This window comes from Nansenia antarctica (genome assembly GCF_963989245.1).
Source record: "Nansenia antarctica genome assembly, chromosome: 2".
In the NCBI taxonomy this organism is placed as follows: Eukaryota; Metazoa; Chordata; class Actinopteri; order Argentiniformes; family Microstomatidae; genus Nansenia; species Nansenia antarctica.
In genome coordinates, this window is record NC_137675.1 from 71250595 (window position 1) to 71273360 (window position 22766).

Sequence of the window (22766 nt, forward strand, 5' to 3'; positions counted from 1 at the left end):
CAGGGCTGTTATGAAGATGGATCGAGGGAGAGCGAGAGGCAGACAAACACAGGCCTGCAGTAATGAACAGTCAGACAGACAGAGGGAGAGAGAGTGAGTCTCAAATCCAAACTGAGCATGGGAAGGTTTTCCAGCAGTCAGTATACCAGGAAAGCTCCCTGTATCCTGTTAGAGCTGTAGTGCATTGGATGGAAAGGGGTCAGGGCTAGGAAACTTCTCTCTCTCTCTCTTGAACTCTGTGTCAACCATAAACCGATTGTATTGTGCAATCGGCAGTCCCTATTTTCACGGCTATGTTGATGGTGGTATACCAGGGAGGTGTGACGGCTCCCTATTCACTGTAATTATGCGTGCCAGACAACTTAAGCGTGCCAGACAACTGAACTGCCTCCATCCATCATGACGGGAGGATTCAATTCCGGATGCTAAATGCACAGGTTTCCTTTTGAACCCAAATATAAACTGTGTTCAGTGGTCCTGAACGCTGCTCTGTAACAGTATGTGACTTTGATTCGTCATAGCAATAGTGGCTTTTGGTTGGATGTTAGCTCGTTTTCTCTAAAGTGGATGCTGGCTCTCTGCTCAGCCCAGTGTGATAGTCAGTTACCTGGGTTGAGGCATGTTTACACACACACACACACACACACTCACACACACACTTGGTCCCTCTTGTCACACAGGCACACACACACACCAGGGTTTCCGTTAACCGGTAATTCCCGGACTTTGTCCGGTAAAATGTGTTGAAGTCCGACAAATTGAAAACTCGTCGGACATAATGTCCGGTGAAAATAATTCCCTCTAAGCACAATTTGAATACAATTCGCTTTAGCGAATTTTGGCTTCGGGCCACCATTTTCAGCTGAGCACCAAACACACACACTCATACACGCACAACACTGCCCGAGAGAGAAGGACCCGCCCCCTTTAGTTAGCCTGCCCGAGAGAGAAGGACCCGCCCCCTTTAGTTGGCCTATAGGCTAACTAAAGGGGGCGGGTCCTTCTCTCTCGGGCAGTGTTGTGTGTGTGTGTTTGGTGCTCAGCTGAAAATGGTGTCCCAAAGCGCAGCGCCTTAACTTTATCGCACAATAACAAGGATAACAAACGAAACGGACAACATTTACACTATGGAGACAAACTTCAGCGATATGATCTAACAGCCGGTCTTCAGGACGACATACAAAAACAGTTATGTTCTCCTCATTGTCATACTCCCGAGTCCGATTAAGTATGATTTGACAGGCAGCTAAACGAAATGCCTTCCCAACCAGCGAGACCTGGGGGGTATTCCATCAACGTCGCTAAAGGAAAATCCTGGCTTATTTTTGATAACTCTCGCGAGATTTATCGGAATATGCCTGTATATTTTTAGGAACCCTCGCGAGACTTTGTCAGACTAAACCTGGATTTTCTTTTAGCGATGTTGATGGAATACCCCCCTGGTTATAGAAATGACGTTGTTTTATTGATTTAAAAAAAGGGTAAAACTGGAAAGAGAAAATAGAAAACTCACATTAATCCCAAACAATTTAACAAACTTCAGTTAACGTAATGTGGAGTCCGTTCATTGATCGATGCTGTCTGTTCAGTTCCCAGTGAGGCGCCCGTTCAGCGCTGGACATAATGGCATAGCACGCATGCGAATCATGTTATATTATTATATATTATATAGCTCGCATCTAATCGTATCGGATGAGAAATAGACATTAAATGGCATATATAGGCCGCTACACAACAGTAATCACCGCGACAAACAGCTATATTAGATTTGTAAGAAAAAAAATATGATTTTGAAAAAAAAAAAAATTATTATATTTTAATCAGATGACCGGAATATATCACGTTTGTCCGGTAAATCGAAATCTTCCCGGACACGATGTCCGGCGGCAATTTTTTCTAACGGAAACCCTGACACACACACACACACACACACACACACAGACCCACACGGACACAGCTTCCCATCTTCTGAGATGGCTTTGTGTTATAAATAACCGCTATAGAGATGTCAGAGGAAATAGGAAGTCTGGTGCCCCATAACCTTTCAAAGCAGGGAGGGGAGCAACAAACCTTTGTCTATCTCCTGCTCCCTCCTGCCTCCAACCCTCTCACTTGACTCCAATTCTTAAAGGAATAAAATGTAGTCTGACCTTATTAATACAAAGTGTATGTGTGTGTGTGCATGTTAGTTTATGCCCCTCATGCATGCATTGAAATTAGTGGAACAATTGTGTCTAATCTCTCCATGTTTCCCATTCTCTCCCTGACAGTACTGGCACAAAGGATGCTTCAGCTGCGAGACCTGCAAAATGACTCTAAACATGAAGAATTACAAAGGCTTTGAAAAGAGACCATACTGCAATGCGTAAGTTGTGTGTGTGTGTGTGTGTGTGTGTGTGTGTGTGTCTTTTCTTTTATTGTTTGAAGGGGCAACTTATGCAACTTATGTAACACACATCAGACACTGGTGTTCATCTCCCATGCCAAAGACATTACCCTGACAGAAGTGTTTGATCATTGATGAAGACAAGACATACAATTGCAGAGAACGGCCCAAGATGGTGTGTGTGTGTGTGTGTGTGTGTGTGTGCGCGCACATGTGTATACTTTTTCTTCACAGCTGTGTATATGCTCCTAATTAAGGCTCGTCTTTCCCTCCCTCTCTTCCATCCCTCTCCTGGTTTTCTGGGTGTCTCTGGCTGCTCCCGCACCCCAGAGAGACGGGCTGTGTATAGTGTGGGAAAGGGCACGCCTCCCTGTTATACTCTTCTCATCCCCCTTCTCCTCCTCAATGGGGTCAACAAGGGAAATTCCATAAGTTCCTCAGCAATGACACACACACACACACACACACACACAAGCAGTAACACACACTCGGGTCCACTCACGCTTCCATACACACACACACACACACACAAACTCATACTCCAACGCCAAGCCGAGCTCCCGAAGCTGGTGAGGAATCTTTGGAATCCCCCTCTCTCCGCTCCCATGAACTTCCAGTGCGTGTGTGTGTGTGTGTGTACGCGTGCGCCTGTGCGCTCGCGCTGAATGGCTGCTTGTGGACACATCAGCGTGTCTGCCAAGCTTCTTTGAAATCTCTTATCCCCTGCCTCTTCAGTCATGGTCATACAGTTACATGCCCACACACTAAATGTATACGTGCAGGAGAAAACCTGCACTATCTCAGTCAGTTTTCCTAATGATATACCGCTGCAGGGTGTTACCCCATCTGTGCCTATGCCCAGAATCCAACTACTAACACACAGAGAGAGGGAGATGCATGAACACACGATGGTTCCTATTACCTTTACCATCAACGATGGTGTGAGAGACTCATAAGCCTCTATGCTGTTCTGACACATTTGACCAGATGGTCTTTGATCTCGCTCACATTTGTCATGGTGACTTTTGCCGGTCGGAGGCCTCACCCCTGGTGTATCTCTCCTCTTGCATCTTCCCTCCGTCCCACCGTCCCCCTTGCCTCTCATCTACAACAGGAAGAAGGCCCTCCAGACACTGTTTATTATGCCTATTCCCGTTTGTTGAAATCCCTTGGCTTCTCGTTAGAGTAAACATCATCAGTTGGAAGAGTCTTCCCTCTCCAGGGAAGGAATGCTGGCCCGGGTGGTTTCTTCTGCGGTAGTCAACTACTTTATAATGACTGTTTTAGATATCTGCCCTGCCCCTTACTGATGCAGGCTAGAGCCTGTGAGCGGAGTTGAGTGTGAGCAGAGCGAGGAGCGGAGTGTGGGAATTTTTTCTCTGCAGTGTGGCGCACATAAACAATTTAAAAAAAACAACAGTACACTACGGTACAGTTGACCTCACAAGCTCAGGGCAGCAAGCTTGTCCCCCTCACCAGTTAAATATTAGTGACACCATTTTCTTGTGACTACCAATGGCCTCTGCATAGCATAGATTTGTTTGCCTGATGATGACTTGACTGATGGATAGAGGATTCACTTACAACGAATACATTTAAGTAAGTCGCTTTGGATAAAGGCGTCTACTAATTGTCAAAAATGTTAAAGGAGAGCGGAGTGCGGCGCGTAAACAAGTCCTTGTGAGTGAGAAGCGTTTTTTTTCCACTCAACTCTGCTCACATGCTCTGATACAGGCTTGTTTGTTTTTACAGAATGCCCACCCACTTCTGTGCAGAATCCCATCTCCCTGATTGGTGGGTCAAGACACAGAGGGACTGGGGGGGGATTGAAGAGGGCAGACTGACAGATTGTGAAATTCTTCGAGATTGTTTCTATGGGGCTTGTGGGCGAGTTAGGCAAGACTGTCAGTGTTGAGAGAGTCAGGACCTCTGAGTTGATCGATCCTGCCTACTATCATTTCACCCATTTGCAGTGCAAGTTTGAGACTGTTTCACGTTTCAATTTGGTGCAAGAGGGCCTTTATGTTGCTTTGGGAACCTTTGTGCCCCGTCTGGACCAGCGTCTAGGGGAAACCCTCGACTTAAGCCACATCCAATTATGCAGGGTAGTTTTACTTTCAAGTTGAGCATGTGGTTACTGATTAACAGTTGATAAAACGCATTTTCACCAAACAGGATGTAATCACTGCCTCTGAGCCCTGGTAGGCTACTTTCCAGAGCAACTTCTAGTCCAAGCCCACTCAGTGAAACATCTCACTCAGACTTGTATTAAAACATTAGCTTCGGTAGTAATGGAATCTGCCAGTCTCTCTCCTTGATGTCAGTCAGGCTGTAATTTACTGCTGCTTTACTTTGGCTCTCCGTCTCTCTGCTGCCATGCTCGCTCTCCGGATCTACCCCAGCCCAGAACCATAGACAGAGATATGGATATACTGTATGTGGAGTAATGAGTATCTACGGCCTTGCCCTGTCCTCTGCCTATCTCCTACAGGTCCTCTTGACCCCCCCCGCCCTCCCTTCTCCTGTTACTGCTATGCAAACACAGGAGTCTCCACAGTGCTGTGTTTGTGCCTGCTTGCCCTGCTCCACCATGTTTACTGTTCCCCACACCATGAACTGCGTGTTTGTGGCTATGCTAGGCTAGGCTCCAGTGTGACTTATAACCTTATTATGCAGCCTGACAGATAGATGAGTGTTCCTGATGACTGACTCATGCCCTTACGCACGCCCGCTCACACACACGCATATGCAGTAGGGGTGCAACGGTTCAGTTGGCCCACGGTTCGGTACGGTTCGGTATTTTGGGTCACGGTTTTCGGTACGGTTCGGTTCAGAAACAAATGCTACTATTTATTTACAAACTGTTACTTTACTTTATTTTGCTTATACATAATATGGAACTTTAACATACACATGTATATGTTATGTATATAATGTATATATAATTGTATATAAACAAAAAACACTTTCAAATGTCCAAAAATAAATAAACACTTTCGAAAGTAAAAGTGCACTTTAGCCTTGACAGCTGGTAGCCCGTATACAAACAGGAGGAAAACAAATTCACACTACAAAAGTAACACTTTCCACATAGCGTTCCAACATGTCATGTGTTGTATTCCAACGAGTTGCGACATCGTGGATTAATTTGTGTTTTGGTAAGTCTAACATATCTAACATATTGTCAGAATATGGTGGGCTGTGGGGCTTTTGTGGAAGAAAGTGACTGCATGTCTGATCTTACCCAGGAGGCGGGACACCGGGGTTATTGCCACTGCCTTCTTGGCGGCGAGATTTACGACGTGCGCAAAGCAGCCGATCTGTGGCCCCAGTCCACCAGCTTCATGGATCGCATTTACGATATTTGCTGCGTTGTCTGTTGTTACGGGAATTGTTATGTTTGGCCTCTCCAACTTCCACTCAGTCACTGCATTTGTTAGTTCCTCTGCCAGGTGCGCGCTGGTATGGCTTTCGTATAGTGGACGAGTTTGCAGTACTGCGCTCTTCATCTCCCAATCCGGTGACATGTAGTGGACCGTGACAGTGAGGTAACTCTCCGTTGCCCGGGAGGTCCAACCCTCCGTAGTCAGTGCAAAGCTCTGTGTTTTTGCCAATGCCTCTGCGCGTTGTTTGGTAAATACCGGGGATTATTTTGGTGCTGAATGATGTACGGGAGGGGACACTGTAACGGGGCTCAAGAGTTTTTATCAGATTTCGAAAACCCAAATCTCCAACCACCGAAAAGGGCTGCAAATCCTTTGCAATGAACATCCCCACTGCATTGGTTATTTTTTTGTGTTTCTCTGAAGTGGTAGTGTACGTCTGTCCGAACGCATCAGAGAGAGACTGCTGTCTGCTCACTGACGCTGCCTGACTGGCTTTCCTGCTCCCAGTCAGTGTTATCGTTGAGTGGTAGCGGCGAATATGCTGGTTCATGTTAGAGGTGCACCATTTGCATATGGCACACGCTTTAAGCAGAGCTTGCAGACAGTAATATTTCTGTCCACTGTTTCCCCCCCCTTATTGTCGTATTCAACGGGAAAAGCGAAATGACCCCACACCGCAGACTTGTAGGAATCCGGGGCTTCCTCAAACTGTTGCGGCGCTCTCAGAGCTAATTTACGAACGCAGCCAAATCGCAGCATAAACCGAAAACCGTCACGGTTCACTAGTGAATTGAGCCGTGGAACGCAAACCGTACCGTCCGTAAAAAAACCGAGAACCGTTGCACCCCTAATATGCAGACATACACTCACTTTGAAACACCTGTATATCTCCAGAGCACACACAGACACACAGACACAAAGAAATTCTTACATATGATGGTGTCACAGTGTGTCTTACATTCATAATAATACATTTTATTTAAAAGCGCCTTTCTCAAACTCAAGGACACTGTACAGAAAAAGAAAGAGAAAAAAGAAGAGAAGCAGGTCAATAAAATACCACAACAAACGAAAGGAAGCTATGGGGCATCGTGTTAGTCTGGACTCATGCCGTACTGTACGAAGGCGAGTCTGAACAGATCTTGAGTCTGGTCTTGAATGTGTTGAGAGTATCAGAGCATCAGATGGCTGGTGGAAGTGTGTTCCACAGCTTGGGTGCAGCAACAGAAAAGACACGGTAGCCTTGTGCGGGGTATGACAAGGAGATCAGCATCGGAGGATCGAAGACCACGTGCAGGGCAGGGTTTCCGTTAGAAAAAATTGGTGCCGGTCAAAGTGTCCGGAAAGATTTCAATGTGTCGGACAAACGGGAGAAATTCCGGTCATCATATTCAAATATAATATAGGTGTTTGTCGCGGTGATTAGCTGTTGTGTAGCCTATATATGCCATTTAATGTCTATTTCTCATCCGATACGATTAGAGGCGAACTATATAATAATATAGGCTTTCATGATTCGCATGCGCTACTGTCCAGGGCTGCACGCGCGCCACACTGGGCCTAGTCACCTTTGCTACTTTGAATTACGACTGTAGGCTAAGATGTTTATTTCAATTGCATTAATGGGATTTGTGGATGTAATTGGTAATTTTAAGTAGGGATGTCCCGATCCCACTTTTTCACTACCGATACCTGGGCTTCGGGTATCTGCGATACCGATCCGATATTTGTATACATTTTTTGACCCCTGAATAATAACAAATACCTCCCCAGTATATAGTCCACACCAACAACAGTTAAATTAAAGACTGCCAGCCTTTATTAAAGCAACAAAAACAGTACTCTGCAGTACTCAGTGACCAGTACTCAGTAACTGGTTTAAAGTTAAAACAATTTAAACAGCAGCATTCAGCATTGTAGAAAAAAGTGTTACTGTATGTCTGATATCTATTTTAGTGCCTTCAGGTATTTCTCTTCTCTTACAAATGGCATATCAAAATCTTTTTTCAAGTGTAGCCTAGCAACTAACAGTAAAAACAAAATGGCTGTAAAACACAAGTTAAATATAACTTCCCAAATAAATATGTAAAGTATTCCAAATAAATAAGAATAACAGCTGCTTTGACAATTGTAAACAAAACAACAACAACAAACGTTTCTTATGTGCCGTTTCTTTGTAACAAAGTTCTTTAACATATTGTTCACTTAAGCATGAGGGAGAGATTCTTCTTCAGGAAGATTAGCTTTTCAGCATTCTGTGCAGTCAACCTGTTCCTTCTGTCATCAATAATAATTGAGGCTGTGCTAAAGAGCCTCTCACTCTCGACACTTGTACAAGGAGCAAAGAGAAATGTAGCTGCTGTGGCTGCCAGGGAGGGCAGTCGAGGTTGGTTGACTTTCCAGAAAAGCAAGGGATTGTCTGACCGTGGAATAGGTGCCTCACTGAGGTAGGTCTGCACTTGAATTTGTACACTTGTGGTAGGGCTGCACGATTTGGGGGAAAAATCGAATTGCGATTATTTGGACAGATATCGCGATTGCGATTAATTTGCGATTATTATTTTTTTAAATAGCCCCCCCAAAAAAAAAAAAAAAAAAAAAGGAAGTTTTTGTAAAGTGTGGCGATATCTCCGGCTAGGTCGTATCAACGTGCAGTTTGTTTGTACGTCTTCAGGGGACTTAGAGGCTCCCTCCTCTAGCACCCCCACAGCCCGAGCTACGAGTGAAAGAACTAAACTTACATTGGGTTGCTTTAAAGTTGGGTTGCTTTAAAATCAAGCTTCAGATTAAAACATGTGATGGAGCATTACTAACCTGACTCAGGTGGTTTGTTTCACACAACCATCTAGGAAAGCTTAATTGGAAGCTGTTTGGAAAAGGGCAGGTACTTTCAAAAAATACTTGGCAGGTGATTGGATGAATATCACCTATTTTCAGAGAGCATTACCACATGATACCATCAAACTATTAACTGCTCTAATTCTAATGCAAGGATGAGAACTTAAAAGATATGAATTGTATATATGATAACCTCATCTCATCTAGACAGGTGGCTACTTTCTAAGATGATCCAGCTATTAAAATGATCATTTGGGGATACACTGTGACTATAACTGAAAGGACCACATCTAGATGACTCGGTCAACAGTCGAACTGATGAATGATAGAATGGTGGTCTCTGACTATGGAGCACAGACACACGTCACCTTGACTTAGGAATCTGTGACATACTTCAGCCCAAGGCTAGGCTAGGCTAACCTCTGCGTCTTTAAAGCCGGCTGGTATGAACGAATGGTATGAGGTTATGCATACAGGACACATTCATGTTTGACAACAGAACAGTTAACTTCCATGTATCCATAAGCCTGCTATACTATATAAACACCAACCCGCAGGTTGCTGAGACTGTCAACTCTGTGTCTGTACTTTAACGCCGGGTTAGCATGAGTAGCTAAGCTAAGCTACCGTCTCAAAGACTACAAGTTAGCTAAGCTAAGTTTAAGGCTGGACTAACAGCACCGACATGCACTTGGCTGGTACAGTTAGTATAGTGAAATTGTACACTTACCTGTCGCAATTATAACATACTAACGTTTATCATACGTCCAGTAAGCCATGTGGTGTCTAATTGTCTCCGTTACGTTAGCCCAAAGTCTCATAATAATTGGACTGACTGTCGTGACACAACCTATGCCTGCGTTCATAAATTCGCTCTGAGAGCGCCGGGTTCAAAGTCATAAAGAGACCAAGTAATTTGATTGGACAAGAGGCATTCCATGAGTGCTGATCAAATTTCCAAAAGAGGTTTTAATCTCAATGTGACTTCCTGGTAAAATAAAGGTTTTTAAAAAAAAAAAAAAAAAAAAAAAAAAAAAAAAAAATCGCAGGCAAATCGCAGGCTTTGCGATTAGCTAATCGCATCATTTCAAATCGCGATTTCGATTTAAAATCGATTAATCGTGCAGCCCTAACTTGTGGTTATCCCAGGATCAGGTAGGCCTACTGTGCGTTCCTCCAGGATTTCATCAAAGATGTTGCCAAGGCTGCTGCTGCTGGTACTGGTGCCTGTCGCTTCCAACCGTGGAGTCTTGTCTGCTGGCTCAGAGACTGTAGTTCCCTCCTCCAACACTTCCTCCATCTTCCCTACCTCTGCCATTAGTGCTGTCTTTGCAAGCCTCACACTGTCTGCATTTGTGAAGTACCTGTATAATAAAATAGCTAATATTAGTCAAATAATTTCCGTAATCAAGTTACTTGTCACACACAGACAGACAGACACACACACACACATTTGAATACTTTATTTGGTTCCACAAATTATATTATACAAACAGGGAATCAAATATTTCGGGGCTAAGCAGCACTGAACACTTAAGGATACACAACACCTCCTTCTCCACACGGCCAAGCTGCCAATAATAGCTGAGAGGCTCTGACACACACACACACACACACACACACACACACACACACACACACACAACGTTGAATCAGATTAGGCTAAATAAAGTTAACAGAAATTCCCTTACCTGTCTTTGCACCGTGGATCAAGCAGGGTTGCAACCGAGTATAACGGTTCAGACTCCAAGTTGTCAAAACGCCTGTTGAGTGCGTCGAGGAGGGTGCTTTTCATCGTTTTAATCCCCTGGTCAGTGTCGTTTTCCCGACTGAGGACACGTCTCAGGACACACAAGATGGGGATGACATCAGCTAGTGATGCCGATGAGGCACTCACCTCTCTTGTCATCTCCTCGAAAGGGGCCAAAACCGTGACAGTCCTCTCCAACAGCCCCCACTGGTTTGCTGTTAGCGTCGCTGGCAGGTCATGTTCAGCCACATACGCCGAGAGTGACCGTTTCTGCGCGATGAGGCTTTCATTCAGTGGGTGCTGTTCCACCGAGTCTGAACGTCCTGCTGCAGACGCTTAGGCGGCATATGAAGTTCTACTTGTATGTCCTGCAGCCGTGAATATGCCAAAGGCGAGTGCTTGAAATGTCCTACCATTTTTCTCCCGTTAGCCAGTGCGTCACTCACGCTGCGCTGCGACAACAGTCCCTCATGCACGATAAGCTGCATAGTGTGCGCAAAGCATCCCAGACTTGCCACTCCAAGTTGGTCCATGCCCTTCTTCATATTTTTAGCATTGTCTCGTAAAACGACATGGACTTTACCTTTGTTAATCTTCCATTCGAGCAGCATCTCCTCCATGGCTGCCTTAATGGAATCCCCAGTGTGTGGAACTCACGGGCATGCAGCACCGCTTTCTTTAAAGTAAAACCAGAGTCTATCCAGTGTGCTGTGAGACTCAACAACGACATTGGACACACGTCTGAGCTCCAAATGTCCGTTGTGAAGCTAATAGCACCGACATTCTCCAATCGTTTGGCGAGGAACTCACACACTTCATTGTGCATTTGAGGGATGGCTTTTTCGGTTATATAATGCCGACTGGGCAAAGTATAACGCGGCTCTAGGTGCTCAATTAAACTCCGAAACCCCACATTCTCTACCACCGAAAGTGGTTGGTCGTCGAGCACAATAAACTGAACTAATTTCTCCGTTATTGCTTTTGCAATTTTGCTGTCTGGTCTTGGGGGAGTTTCTCTCGCCTCTGCATTGACTGTAGCAATGTCTGCTGTTGCAGGGGCTCTTTCTTTGCAGCAGACGCTTGCAGGTAGGCCTGGTGCTGTTCCACGTGGTGTTTTTTTAGATGTTTAATTAAATTAGTGGTGTTAAACCGACTAGCATCGCTGGCACCCCTCGAAACTGTTATTTTGAAAATCTTGCATTCCGCTGATGGACTTTTTTCGTCTTTAAGACTGAAGTCTTCCCACACTGCTGACATGACTCACACACAGGTAGCTACTAGCCAACTGTCATGCACGTGACCACTGGCTACTACTGTTGTCGTCACTTGAGTGACACACCAGATCGAGAGCGCGGATCGCAGCCTTTTTTTTTTCTGGTGCGATCCGCGATCCAGCATTCAGGTCCAATATCGCGGCGATATCCGATATCAGTATCGGATCGGGACATCCCTAATTTTAAGTATGCCAAGTTTAGCTTTTGATGGCTATTTGAACGGACTGCATCGATCGATCAATGAACGGACTCCACATTACGTTAACTGAAGTGTGTTAAATAGTTTCACGACAGTAATGTAAGTTTTCTTTATTCTCTTTCCAGTTTTACCCTTTTTATCAATAAAACAACGTAATTTCTATAACCACGTCTCGCTGATTGGGAAGGCATTAAGTCTAGCTGCCTGTCAAATCATACTTAGGGCTCGGACTCGCGAGTATGAGAATGAGGAGGATGTATCGGGGGGATACACACCCGTGGACTATTTCAATTTAGTGGCACAAATTTAACTCTAACACTATACAGCGTTTCCTCTATATGCATTCATTCGTGGCGGGCCGCCACGAATACATTTTCTCCGCCACTAATTGATTCAGTCCACTTTATGACCGGAGAACAGAAAAAAATCAGATTGAAGCTAGTTTAGGCCGCTTTCAGACCTACATTTCGTTCCGATTTAGGATGTAGTAAGTTACAATATGTTACAATGTTGCAATTAAGCGCTTGCAAAACAGTTTTGTGATTGGTCCGAATTTAGCGGGACATTTGGATTTCTCTCTCTCTTCGCCCGTCGCCCGTCCCTTTAATCCCGTAAGCGTATCCTAATCGAAAATGCAACATCATCAGCGACGACTGTGGGTTATTGCATTTACTGCTGTTCTCTGGTTCATGTTCTTATACCAGTGCTCACTATAGAGTATTTTAAATGAACATTCGTAATGTAGTCTAGTCTCTGATGTTCATGGTCAACTAAATCAGGCTATTTTGTGAAACAAATAATGTTCCCGAGCAGCCTCGCATCTAACGCTAGCTTTGAACTATTGATAGCATAAACGTTGGTAAATGTCACAAACGACACAGTATTGGCAGGGGGAAAGAAGGGGAGTCGAATTTTTATTGACAACTTACATGCTGGAAAAACATGCAGCTAAAATTCAGGGAACATTTGGACAATAAGAGACACAACGGAGCTGTGGTCGCGTGGTCTAATTACAGGGCAATATGCGCGGGGCAAAAATAATCTATTGCCTCCCAAATCACCACGAACAGAACGGCGGAGGTACGGGTAAACAGGGCACACTTTTTTTGTGTGTGTTTCATGTGTTTCATGCTTAAAGGGAATTATTTTCACCGGACATTATGACCGAAGAGGTTTAAATATGTCGGACTTCAACATATTTTACCGGACAAAGACCGGTAATTACCGGTTAACGGAAACCCAGGTGCAGGGGTGTAGGGCTGGAGTAGGTCAGTTAGGTAGCCATGTCCATTTTGGACATACTGTAGCCGGTTCGGTAAGTACCGCGGATTTAAGTCACGGTTTGGTTTTCGGTTTGGTTTTTGGTACAGCAGGGTAAAAATGTACAAAACACACACATATTGATACAGGATAGATGTCCAGTCATAGGTCGTGATAGTGATAGCAGATGCCTTAGATAAGTCGTGGACACCTGTAGTTTGTGCTTGTTTATAAAGGGCTGGTATGATTTGGTGGCTGAAATGAGGACGAGGGAACTACGTAACAAAGCTCGATTACTTTCAACATGTGTTTAAAACATGTGTTCTCAACAACAGTACGGTCCTCTGCTATAAAAACACCTATGGCGATTGTTATTGCTTTGTCTGAATTGTAGAGGCTGCTTAAATGCCATAGCTGGGTTTGCACTTGTTTTTTTTTAACTTGTGATTCATTCATCACCATTCGGGTGATGCCGACTCAAATGAGTGAGCAAGTTCCACGCACAGCCAGCTGCATACCCCATCGCAGTTGAACAATGCCGGCATATAGCTTTGGTCTGACCCACCTGTCTTTGTCCATCGTCATTGTAGGTAACTGAGAAACCGTAACTTTCCCAAACAGGAGATCTAAGGGATACTGGAGGAACTTCCAGCTCTAGTTTATCTGAGTTCGTCATAACGACTGCTAAATGACTAAGGAGGGAGGGTGGCAGAGGGTTTGGTGTGGAGGTAGAGCTGGGTGTCGTCAGCATATGTGTGGAATTTGAGGCTGTGTTTCCGAATGATTTCGCCAAGTGGGAGGAGGTACATGATGAATAGTAGAGGGCCAAGAACAGAGCCTTGAGGGATATTCATGTTAAACCTATGAATTAAACTGTTGCTGTACACAATCTGCATGTGTTACAACGAGAGGAGCATAACTGCGGTTTGATGGTATAGTCAAATTCCATATCACAGCTGGATCCATAATTTAATCCTTTAAAAACCGGTATACCGCCAAGCCCTAGGGAACAGCCTCCAGAGCAAACTGACACACACACACACACACATACACACACAAACATTCTCACACTCCTTTCCCTGTCCTCTCCCCTCTGCACATCAGCCCCACAAAGATGCTCTGTAAAGCACAGACAGGGCAGCTGCTGCCACAAAACAGACACACCCTTTTTCCAGAAATAAAACATGCAAATACTCTTTTTTTTTTAATCCTTTTTTATTTTTGGGGGTTACACTCAACTCGAAGCCACCCAGTCCGCTAGACTGTTATGAAACCAATGCTATTAGGCCTAGAAAGTTACAACAGAATACCCCATGACACGGATGGTAAGAGTTTCTCGTTCACTGCAGTCCTGACCTCAACTGCTAACACAGCCAACCGCTACATTTGAATGGGATCTGATATAGCAGCTCTCTGTCTTTTCAGGAAATTCTCTCTGTGAGTGTGGCTAGTGGGAGGGCGGGGAGCATGTACAGGCCTGTGTGTGTGTGCTTGTAGGCTCAGAAGCATGTAGGGCTGCATATTCCGCCCCAGTCCCCAGCCCTCCTCCCCCTCTGCTGCTCTGATCCCTGCTGTGTGGTGGGTTTTCAAAGTGGTTGTTTATTTGTTGTTGCTCCTTCTCGATAGTAGATAATTGAGCTACATTCCTTGGATGGACTCTGTGAGTTTGCTCTCTTCACCAGAAGATACGCACTCAATGTGTTTACCAAGTTGCCATGGAAACACTAAACATATTGTGTAAATGGTAAGCGGGTTGGAGATTGAGGTCGGCCCGTGTCCTGAGGCATGTTGGGAATTGGGAGTCCATATGAGCTGCTAGATTGAGCTGTGAGGGCTTTTTCTGTCCGTGTAGACCTGATCCATGTGATTTTAACCGCCTTCAGGACAAGACTGAACTGGCAGGCAACATAAGGAGTGGATCTAAATTTGGCTAAGAGTACAGAAAACATTCTAGTATGTAATACGCGCTGTTCAGACATACCAGGTGATTGTTGAAGAAATCAATAGCAAGTCGTGTGTGTGTGTGTGTGTGTGTGTGTCTGTCAGAATGTTTTCTCCAGAGCAGTGGGAGGTAGGTGGGTGGGTTACGATCGTACTGTTGTCCAGACTGAGACCCCCCCTCCCCCATGAAGCCCATGACATTGTTCATCCACACTGTCTCTCTGACCATCTCTGTCTTGCATGCTGTTGCTCTCCCTGTCCTCTTCCCCAGAGGGTGGGCTGAGCTGTACAAACTGGGTCTGCTTTAAGATGTATTAGTAGGAGACTTGCTGGTGTGTGTTTTCTCCACACCTGCTATGGCTGTTTTCCAAGACTCTTCCAACCTTGAAACAAACACCCCACCACAGCCCGTACAGACCCTGCACCTTCTTTTCAGAAACGTTTTGGCCCCAGAAGACTGCATTGTGTAGACATGTCTGTTGTCCCGGGTGGGGGGTGGGGGGTGGGGGGGGGTTTATGTGTGTACATTGTCCATTGTGATAGTCATGTGTAATGTGTGTATGTTTGATGTATTTGACACTGCTGTATTGACCTTGGTCGTGTGGTCATTAAATGATTAATTAATTCATTCATTCATTCATTCATTCATTCATCCCTAATTATAAGGTCTTGTTCCTCCTCTGTGTGTTTCACAGACACTACCCCAAGACAAACTTCACCTGTGTGGCCGACACTCCGGAGAACCTTCGCCTCAAACAGCAGAGCAAGATGCAGAGCCAGGTACCGACTCTCACCACCACACCCAGACGACAGACCACGGGTCCCGCCTCGCACCTGCCTGTCATAATACATCACACACACTCTCAGCCCCAAGTCCACACACTCGCAGTCCGTCGTGTGGAAGTCATTAATAGTCAATGCTCATATTAGACTCATCAGTGATCCTGATACAGTCACATCAATTTCTAACAATCTACGGTCCTCAAACCTTTCTGTGGAGCTAGTCATGCTCCCTCCCTCCCTCCCTCACCCCCACTGTGTGCCTCCCCCTAGTGAGCATGCCGTCACCCTCTATCTCTCTCTGCTCTCTGTCTCTCGCACTCTCGACGCCGCGGCTAATTCTCCTCCAATCCAGCCTCTCTCTTTCCTCCCCTCCCCCGCTTCCTCTCCGCCCACTCTTCGCTCCTTTTTTCGTTCATTCATATTTTACCTCCTCTCTTCCAGCAGAGAGACTGAGAATCCCTCCATTGAGACAGAGCGCTCTCTCTTCATCTCCCTCTATCTCTCTCCCGGCCGCCTATGTCTTATTTGCATTCCTCTCGGCTTCCTGCCTCTCGGGGGTTTCACTTTTATCTCTTCCTCCCTCCTTCCTCTCTCAATGTATCAGTGCTTTTCTGTGTCTTCCTTCCTCTCCTCCCTTACGCGTGCCTCATTGGGGTCTCTCTCTCTCTCTCTCTCTCTCTCTCTCTCTCCCTCCCTCCCTCCTAAAGTCTTGTAATGAGGTGTGACAGACCTCTCTACCCTGCTGCCATAGCAATAGGGTTCCCCTGGCAACACAGCAGCATTGAGGGGTTAGAGCGGTAGCCCCTGTTCCCCAACCCACACCCTCAATTTCCGCCACACGCTTACACACACAAGGTAGCATTGATACACACGCGGATGTACAGTAACAGTGAGTGGTACACACATACACTGCTGGTGGCATATTATTGAACAAATGCGCGCACACACACACACACACACACACACACTAGGGCTGCACGATTAATCGATTTTAAATCGAAATCGCGATTTGAAATGATGCGATTAGCTAATCGCAAAGCCTGCGATTTGCCTGCGTTTTTTTTTTTTTTTTTTTACCTTTATTTTACCAGGAAGTCACATTGAGATTAAAACCTCTTTTGGAAATTTGATCAGCACTCATGGAATGCCTCTTGTCCAATCAAATTACTTGGTCTCTTTATGACTTTGAACCCGGCGCTCTCAGAGCGAATTTACGAACGCAGGCATAGGTTGTGTCACGACAGTCAGTCCAATTATTATGAGACTTTGGGCTAACGTAACGGAGACAATTAGACACCACATGGCTTACTGGACGTATGATAAACGTTAGTATGTTATAATTGCGACAGGTAAGTGTACAATTTCACTATACTAACTGTACCAGCCAAGTGCATGTCGGTGCTGTTAGTCCAGCCTTAAACTTAGCTTAGCTAACTTGTAGTCTTCGAGACGGTAGCTTAGCTTAGCTACTCATGCTAACCCGGCGTTAAAGTACAGACACAGAGTTGACAGTCTCAGCAACCTGCGGGTTGGTGTTTATATAGTATAGCAGGCTTATGGATACATGGAAGTTAACTGTTCTGTTGTCAAACATGAATGTGTCCTGTATGCATAACCTCATACCATTCGTTCATACCAGCCGGCTTTAAAGACGCAGAGGTTAGCCTAGCCTAGCCTTGGGCTGAAGTATGTCACAGATTCCTAAGTCAAGGTGACGTGTGTCTGTGCTCCATAGTCAGAGACCACCATTCTATCATTCATCAGTTCGACTGTTGACCGAGTCATCTAGATGTGGTCCTTTCAGTTATAGTCACAGTGTATCCCCAAATGATCATTTTAATAGCTGGATCATCTTAGAAAGTAGCCACCTGTCTAGATGAGATGAGGTTATCATATATACAATTCATATCTTTTAAGTTCTCATCCTTGCATTAGAATTAGAGCAGTTAATAGTTTGATGGTATCATGTGGTAATGCTCTCTGAAAATAGGTGATAGACAGATTCATCCAATCACCTGCCAAGTATTTTTTGAAAGTACCTGCCCTTTTCCAAACAGCTTCCAATTAAGCTTTCCTAGATGGTTGTGTGAAACAAACCACCTGAGTCAGGTTAGTAATGCTCCATCACATGTTTTAATCTGAAGCTTGATTTTAAAGCAACCCAACTTTAAAGCAACCCAATGTAAGTTTAGTTCTTTCACTCGTAGCTCGGGCTGTGGGGGTGCTAGAGGAGGGAGCCTCTAAGTCCCCTGAAGACGTACAAACAAACTGCACGTTGATACGACGTTCCTAGCCGGAGATATGGCCACACTTTACAAAAACTCCCTTTTTTTTGCTATTTAAAAAAATAATAATCGCAAATTAATCGCAATCGCGATATCTGTCCAAATAATCGCAATTCGATTTTTCCCCCAAATCGTGCAGCCCTAACACACACACACACACACACACACTGCATGTTCAGGGTTGAACAGACAGTGAATTTGAGTCAGAGCCTGTTTCCTGTCTGGTCCACTAATACACTCTGACAAGGCCTCTGTGCTGCTGTCTCCCAAAGTCTGTAGAGGGAAAACCGAGGAAGGGGAAGCTCACAAAGGATCTTTAGTCATTCACGATTATATAGACCCCACCCTCCACACACACACACACACACAAATTCTTTGTTTTAATAATCACATTTTAAGATGATGATGATAATACATATCCCGAATGACTTAATTTATAATTTCTTGTAAGAATGGTTTATCATTTGTTTGGCTTGGAAGGACAAACATCCCATGCAGAAAAACACCATCTGTCCCTGGCTTTCTCTCTCTCTCTCTCTCTCTCTCTCTCTGATCTTCCCCATATCACCCCTGAACCCCCCCAACTCCTCCCTACACACAGTCACAGTGACACACACACACACACACACACACACAGTCACACACACACTGAGGCATGTGGGAGTCATAGCCAGATAGGGCTTGAGATGTCCCCGTCTCCTCCCTGTCCCCCCCTCCCCCCTACTGTCCCCCTCTAGTTGTCAGAAGTGACCTTCCTCTCCCTATGTTTCCCTCTGTTATGCTGTGTGTCTGTGTACACTGTGTTGCCACCTTCGACACACCTCTTAATGTCGACCCCATGGGCCCCCCACGCCACCAACGCCACTCTCCTTTTTCTTCCCTCTGTTATTGCTCTCTTTCTCTGTATGAAGTGAGAGTGGATTAGGAGAAATGGCCATAGCTGTCCAAACCGATGCTGATTACTAGCTCAGCCAATCCCGGATTAGGTGGAGAGGAGAAGGAGGGCAGGAGAGGAGAGGGGACAGGGAGGAGGTGGAGGAGGAGGAGGAATGGGTAGGGGGCCGGGGGGGACATTTAGTGTACCGACGGGGAGGTTAACCGTGGATTAACGGCAGTGTTGGTCCTAAGTGAGACTGTCACAGTGTTTGTGGTCTCTCTAATCACCTCCCGTGGGAGACTGTGTGGACCAAGACGGCCCCAGACACAAGCAACATGGCCGCACCGAGATAAGGGGGGAAACCACACGCAGGGAGGGGACGACAATACGGCACTACAAATCAGACGCTTAACACCACCGAACCACAAAGAGGATGAACACTTCTCGGCGGCTCTCCGTTTCCGCGAGTCACAAAGATGTTTCACTTAATACACATATTATGCCAACAACAGCTCAGGCAACTGACACACCCACACGCACACACTGTATTCACACTTCCCAAGTCTCTACCATGCAGAGAGAAAATGTCTTCCTTGTCAGAGAGAGAGAGAGAGAGAGAGGCATCTTTATCATGGCAATATGTGAACAAATGACCCACTTTGGAGAGGGGTATTTTTGTCTTGAGTCCCTTTTTTTTTTCTTTTTTTCTCCTTCTTCTTTTTTTCTATTTGGGTCTTTTGTTATTCTAGTACTTCCTGGAACGGCAGCAGTGTTTCTCTGCCGCCAGGCTCCTGAGGCCTGTGGGATCTGGGCAGTGTTTAGAGAGCAGCAGCGCTTTTTGGGGGGAGCGTTTTGGGGGTTTATGAAGCTTCAGGTCAGGTGGGGTTGAGAAAGCATCAGGGCTCTGATGGAAGCGAGGCAACAACAACAACAAAAAGGGCAGAAGGGAAATGCCTCACGCTGTGATAGCGCCAGTTGTGGGGGGGGCGAGGGGGGGGTGGAGAATGCCACTGGCTCTGTGTCATGAGCCGGTCAGCACTTAACAAGGTGCGGGGGAGAGGATGGGTCAGCACTCTGAAAGGCACTGTCAGACGTTGGTCGAACAGACCTGTGGTTGTCCTCTGCTTGAGCTCTGTGGGGGAGTACTACTGCCTGGTCATGGATTATGCCAGTAGGTTCTTCTTGGGAGGGGGGGGGGATTGGTTCAGTCACCATGGAGGCCAGAATAGTGGCACGGTGAGTAGGTGGATGACGTGAGTTTGAGTCTGTGGTGATTTAGGAGGCACCTGGGTGTGCAGATCAACTTTCAGTTTATGAGTGTGTTAGATGTGTGTGTGTGTCAATAGCAGGTGAGGGCCACCCGACCTCCCTCTCTCCTTCTCTTTCGGTGTGTGTGTGTGTGTGTGTGTGTGTGTGTTTCATTGTTTCTGTGTGTATGTGGGTGTTTTTCATTGTTTCTGTGTTTGTACAGTATTTGTAGACTGTGTGTGTGCATGGGTGTATGAATACACAGGCCTTGCGTCAGCCCTAGCCCAGCTGTGAGGGCAAGCTCCGCTCATTGTAATTTCAATGATACCCATCTGACTGCATGGGCTGGTCCTTTCCTCCCCAGCTCTGAGAGGTCAGGCTGGGGTGGGAAGAGTATACACACACACACACACACACACACACACGCATATATACATGCACTAATATGCATTCACCTAAATACATAATGCACATGCACACTTATTTCTACACACACCTCACAGTCTGCCCTTATAAGGACATGTCAGCACATCCTGTGTGTCAGGCCTTTACTCCCTAGCTAACAGGAAGTGACTGTCACTCACCACCACAGAAAGGGCCCGGTGGCCCTCACCTGGTATTGACACACACACACACACACACACACACAATCATTCAACAATTTGTTCTTTTCTTTCCACACACCTGTCTGTATTTTCAATCTTGTCTTTCTTGTTACAGTTGTTATGCTAGCCTTTGGGTGTGTTGCCTTTGGGTGTGTGTGCCTGTGTGTGGGTTACAACCATAGGCGACCCACTCACTTCAGTGTGCTGTCTCTCTCTGTGTGTGTTTTCAGGTGCTGTACAAGGAGGAGTTTGAGAAGAACAAAGGGAAGGGCTTCAGTGTGGTGTCTGACACACCAGAGCTGCAGAGAATCAAGAAAACACAGGACCAGATCAGCAACGTAAGTCCCCGTCATCAGCCACACAAGCTTTATCAGCAGAAAAAGAAACCCATCCCTCCCCTTTCCTTTTAGCCTTGACCATTACATTGTTCGTGGAAGGACCTCAGACGAGCCCCATGACTTAGCCTGCCTTCCTCCACCCCACCCTTAGCCCAGTTGTGTCTTTTTTCTGTTGGCTAATGCTTATGGAGACTCAAATTGTTTTCCTTCACGCAAACCTATGGAGCAAGTTGCCAGGCAACCATTTGTTTGCCTTAGTAGCCAGTCTGAGGTTGGTAGCTTAGATTCAACATTTCTAACTGAATAGGTACTGTAATTTCTACTGCCAAACCTATACTAAATGTTGTGTGGTTAAACCAATTCAAGAGAGAGATTTTCCGTGTGTTGGTAGTTTTATTGTTTTTCTTGAGAGTAGCTATGACGTTTTGGGGCTGAAACTGCCTTTGTCGTCCCGCGTTTGCCCCCCCTCTTGTAAGTCTTGTTATCCTCGCCCACTAACATAGCTTAGTCCGATGCTATATCAGGAAGGAAATGTTTTTGAACTATTTGAAGCCTCTAGTAATCTTCTAATATTCCACTCTGGCCTCGCTTACCTTATTCCACTCTAGCCTAGTTGGTCACTGTTTCTCTGTAAATACAGAAGTGCGACTGTAGAAAGAACAGAGGCGTGTGTGCTTTCCTTTAGGGTTGCATAAACCAGCTGTTAGGGCCTTTCTTCCTCTTGTCGGCCAAGGGGAGGCACACACACACACACCAATGCACATACTTGCACTGTGCTGGCATCTCTAATGAAATAATTAGCATGGAGGGTGATGGATAATTACTGTTTTCATTTGATGAGTGATCCTGTGTGTCTCAAAGAGCGGAAACACACAGGACTCAGAAACAAGTGCACACAAACACACACAGACACGCTGCACTCAGTTTGTATGTGTGTTTTGTTTGTATGTGGACAGACAGCCAAGCCGACGGGCACTGCTCCAGATGATCTCTCTCTCCCTCTCCCGCTCTTCCTTCACACACACTCAGTAGGATAATGACACTTAGAAACATGTCCGTTTGTTCAACAGTCCTCTTAGAGGTTGAGCATTGTGAAACTCTAGCCCTCTTTCACTTCTATCTGGACTCGTCTCGTCCCCCATCTGTGTTTGCCACTCCGTCCTCTGCTTATCTCTGTCTCTCTCTGTCATATGACTCTGATTCACATTCCCTGGTTGTTCATTCTTTGCTCTTTACTTTCTCCCACTTCGTGTAGATCAGTTCAAGAGGAAACAGAGGGGTCTCCTTTGTGTCTGACACACACACACACACACACACACACACACACACACACACACACACACACACACACACACACACACACCATCTGTGCAAGCTGCTCCTCCAAACAAACACAAATAATCTCTCTCATACGCACTCTAACTTAACGTATTGCTCTCCCTCTCTCACATCAAAGACACACTGTCCTCCCAGTGACTGAACACACTGTCCTCACTCACACACACGCAGTCTTATCATTCTGTCATGTCGTCAAGTGAGAATGCACTCTTCTTTATCATCCTGACACACTGGGCCCTTTCACACTAGCCAGCTCTG

At 45.7% G+C, this 22766-nt stretch overlaps 1 protein-coding gene across 2 annotated transcripts in view; it reads left to right on the forward strand.

Moving 5' to 3' along the window:
• Positions 1–22766, forward strand: part of lasp1 (LIM and SH3 protein 1) — a 39221-nt gene that overhangs the window by 10671 nt on the left and 5784 nt on the right. For both annotated transcript variants that reach the window (XM_080522491.1, XM_080522492.1), the window contains exons 2-4: positions 2271–2365; positions 15730–15814; positions 21063–21170. In XM_080522491.1, the coding sequence (XP_080378617.1) occupies positions 2271–2365; positions 15730–15814; positions 21063–21170 (288 nt within the window). The remainder of the gene's footprint in view (positions 1–2270; positions 2366–15729; positions 15815–21062; positions 21171–22766) is intronic.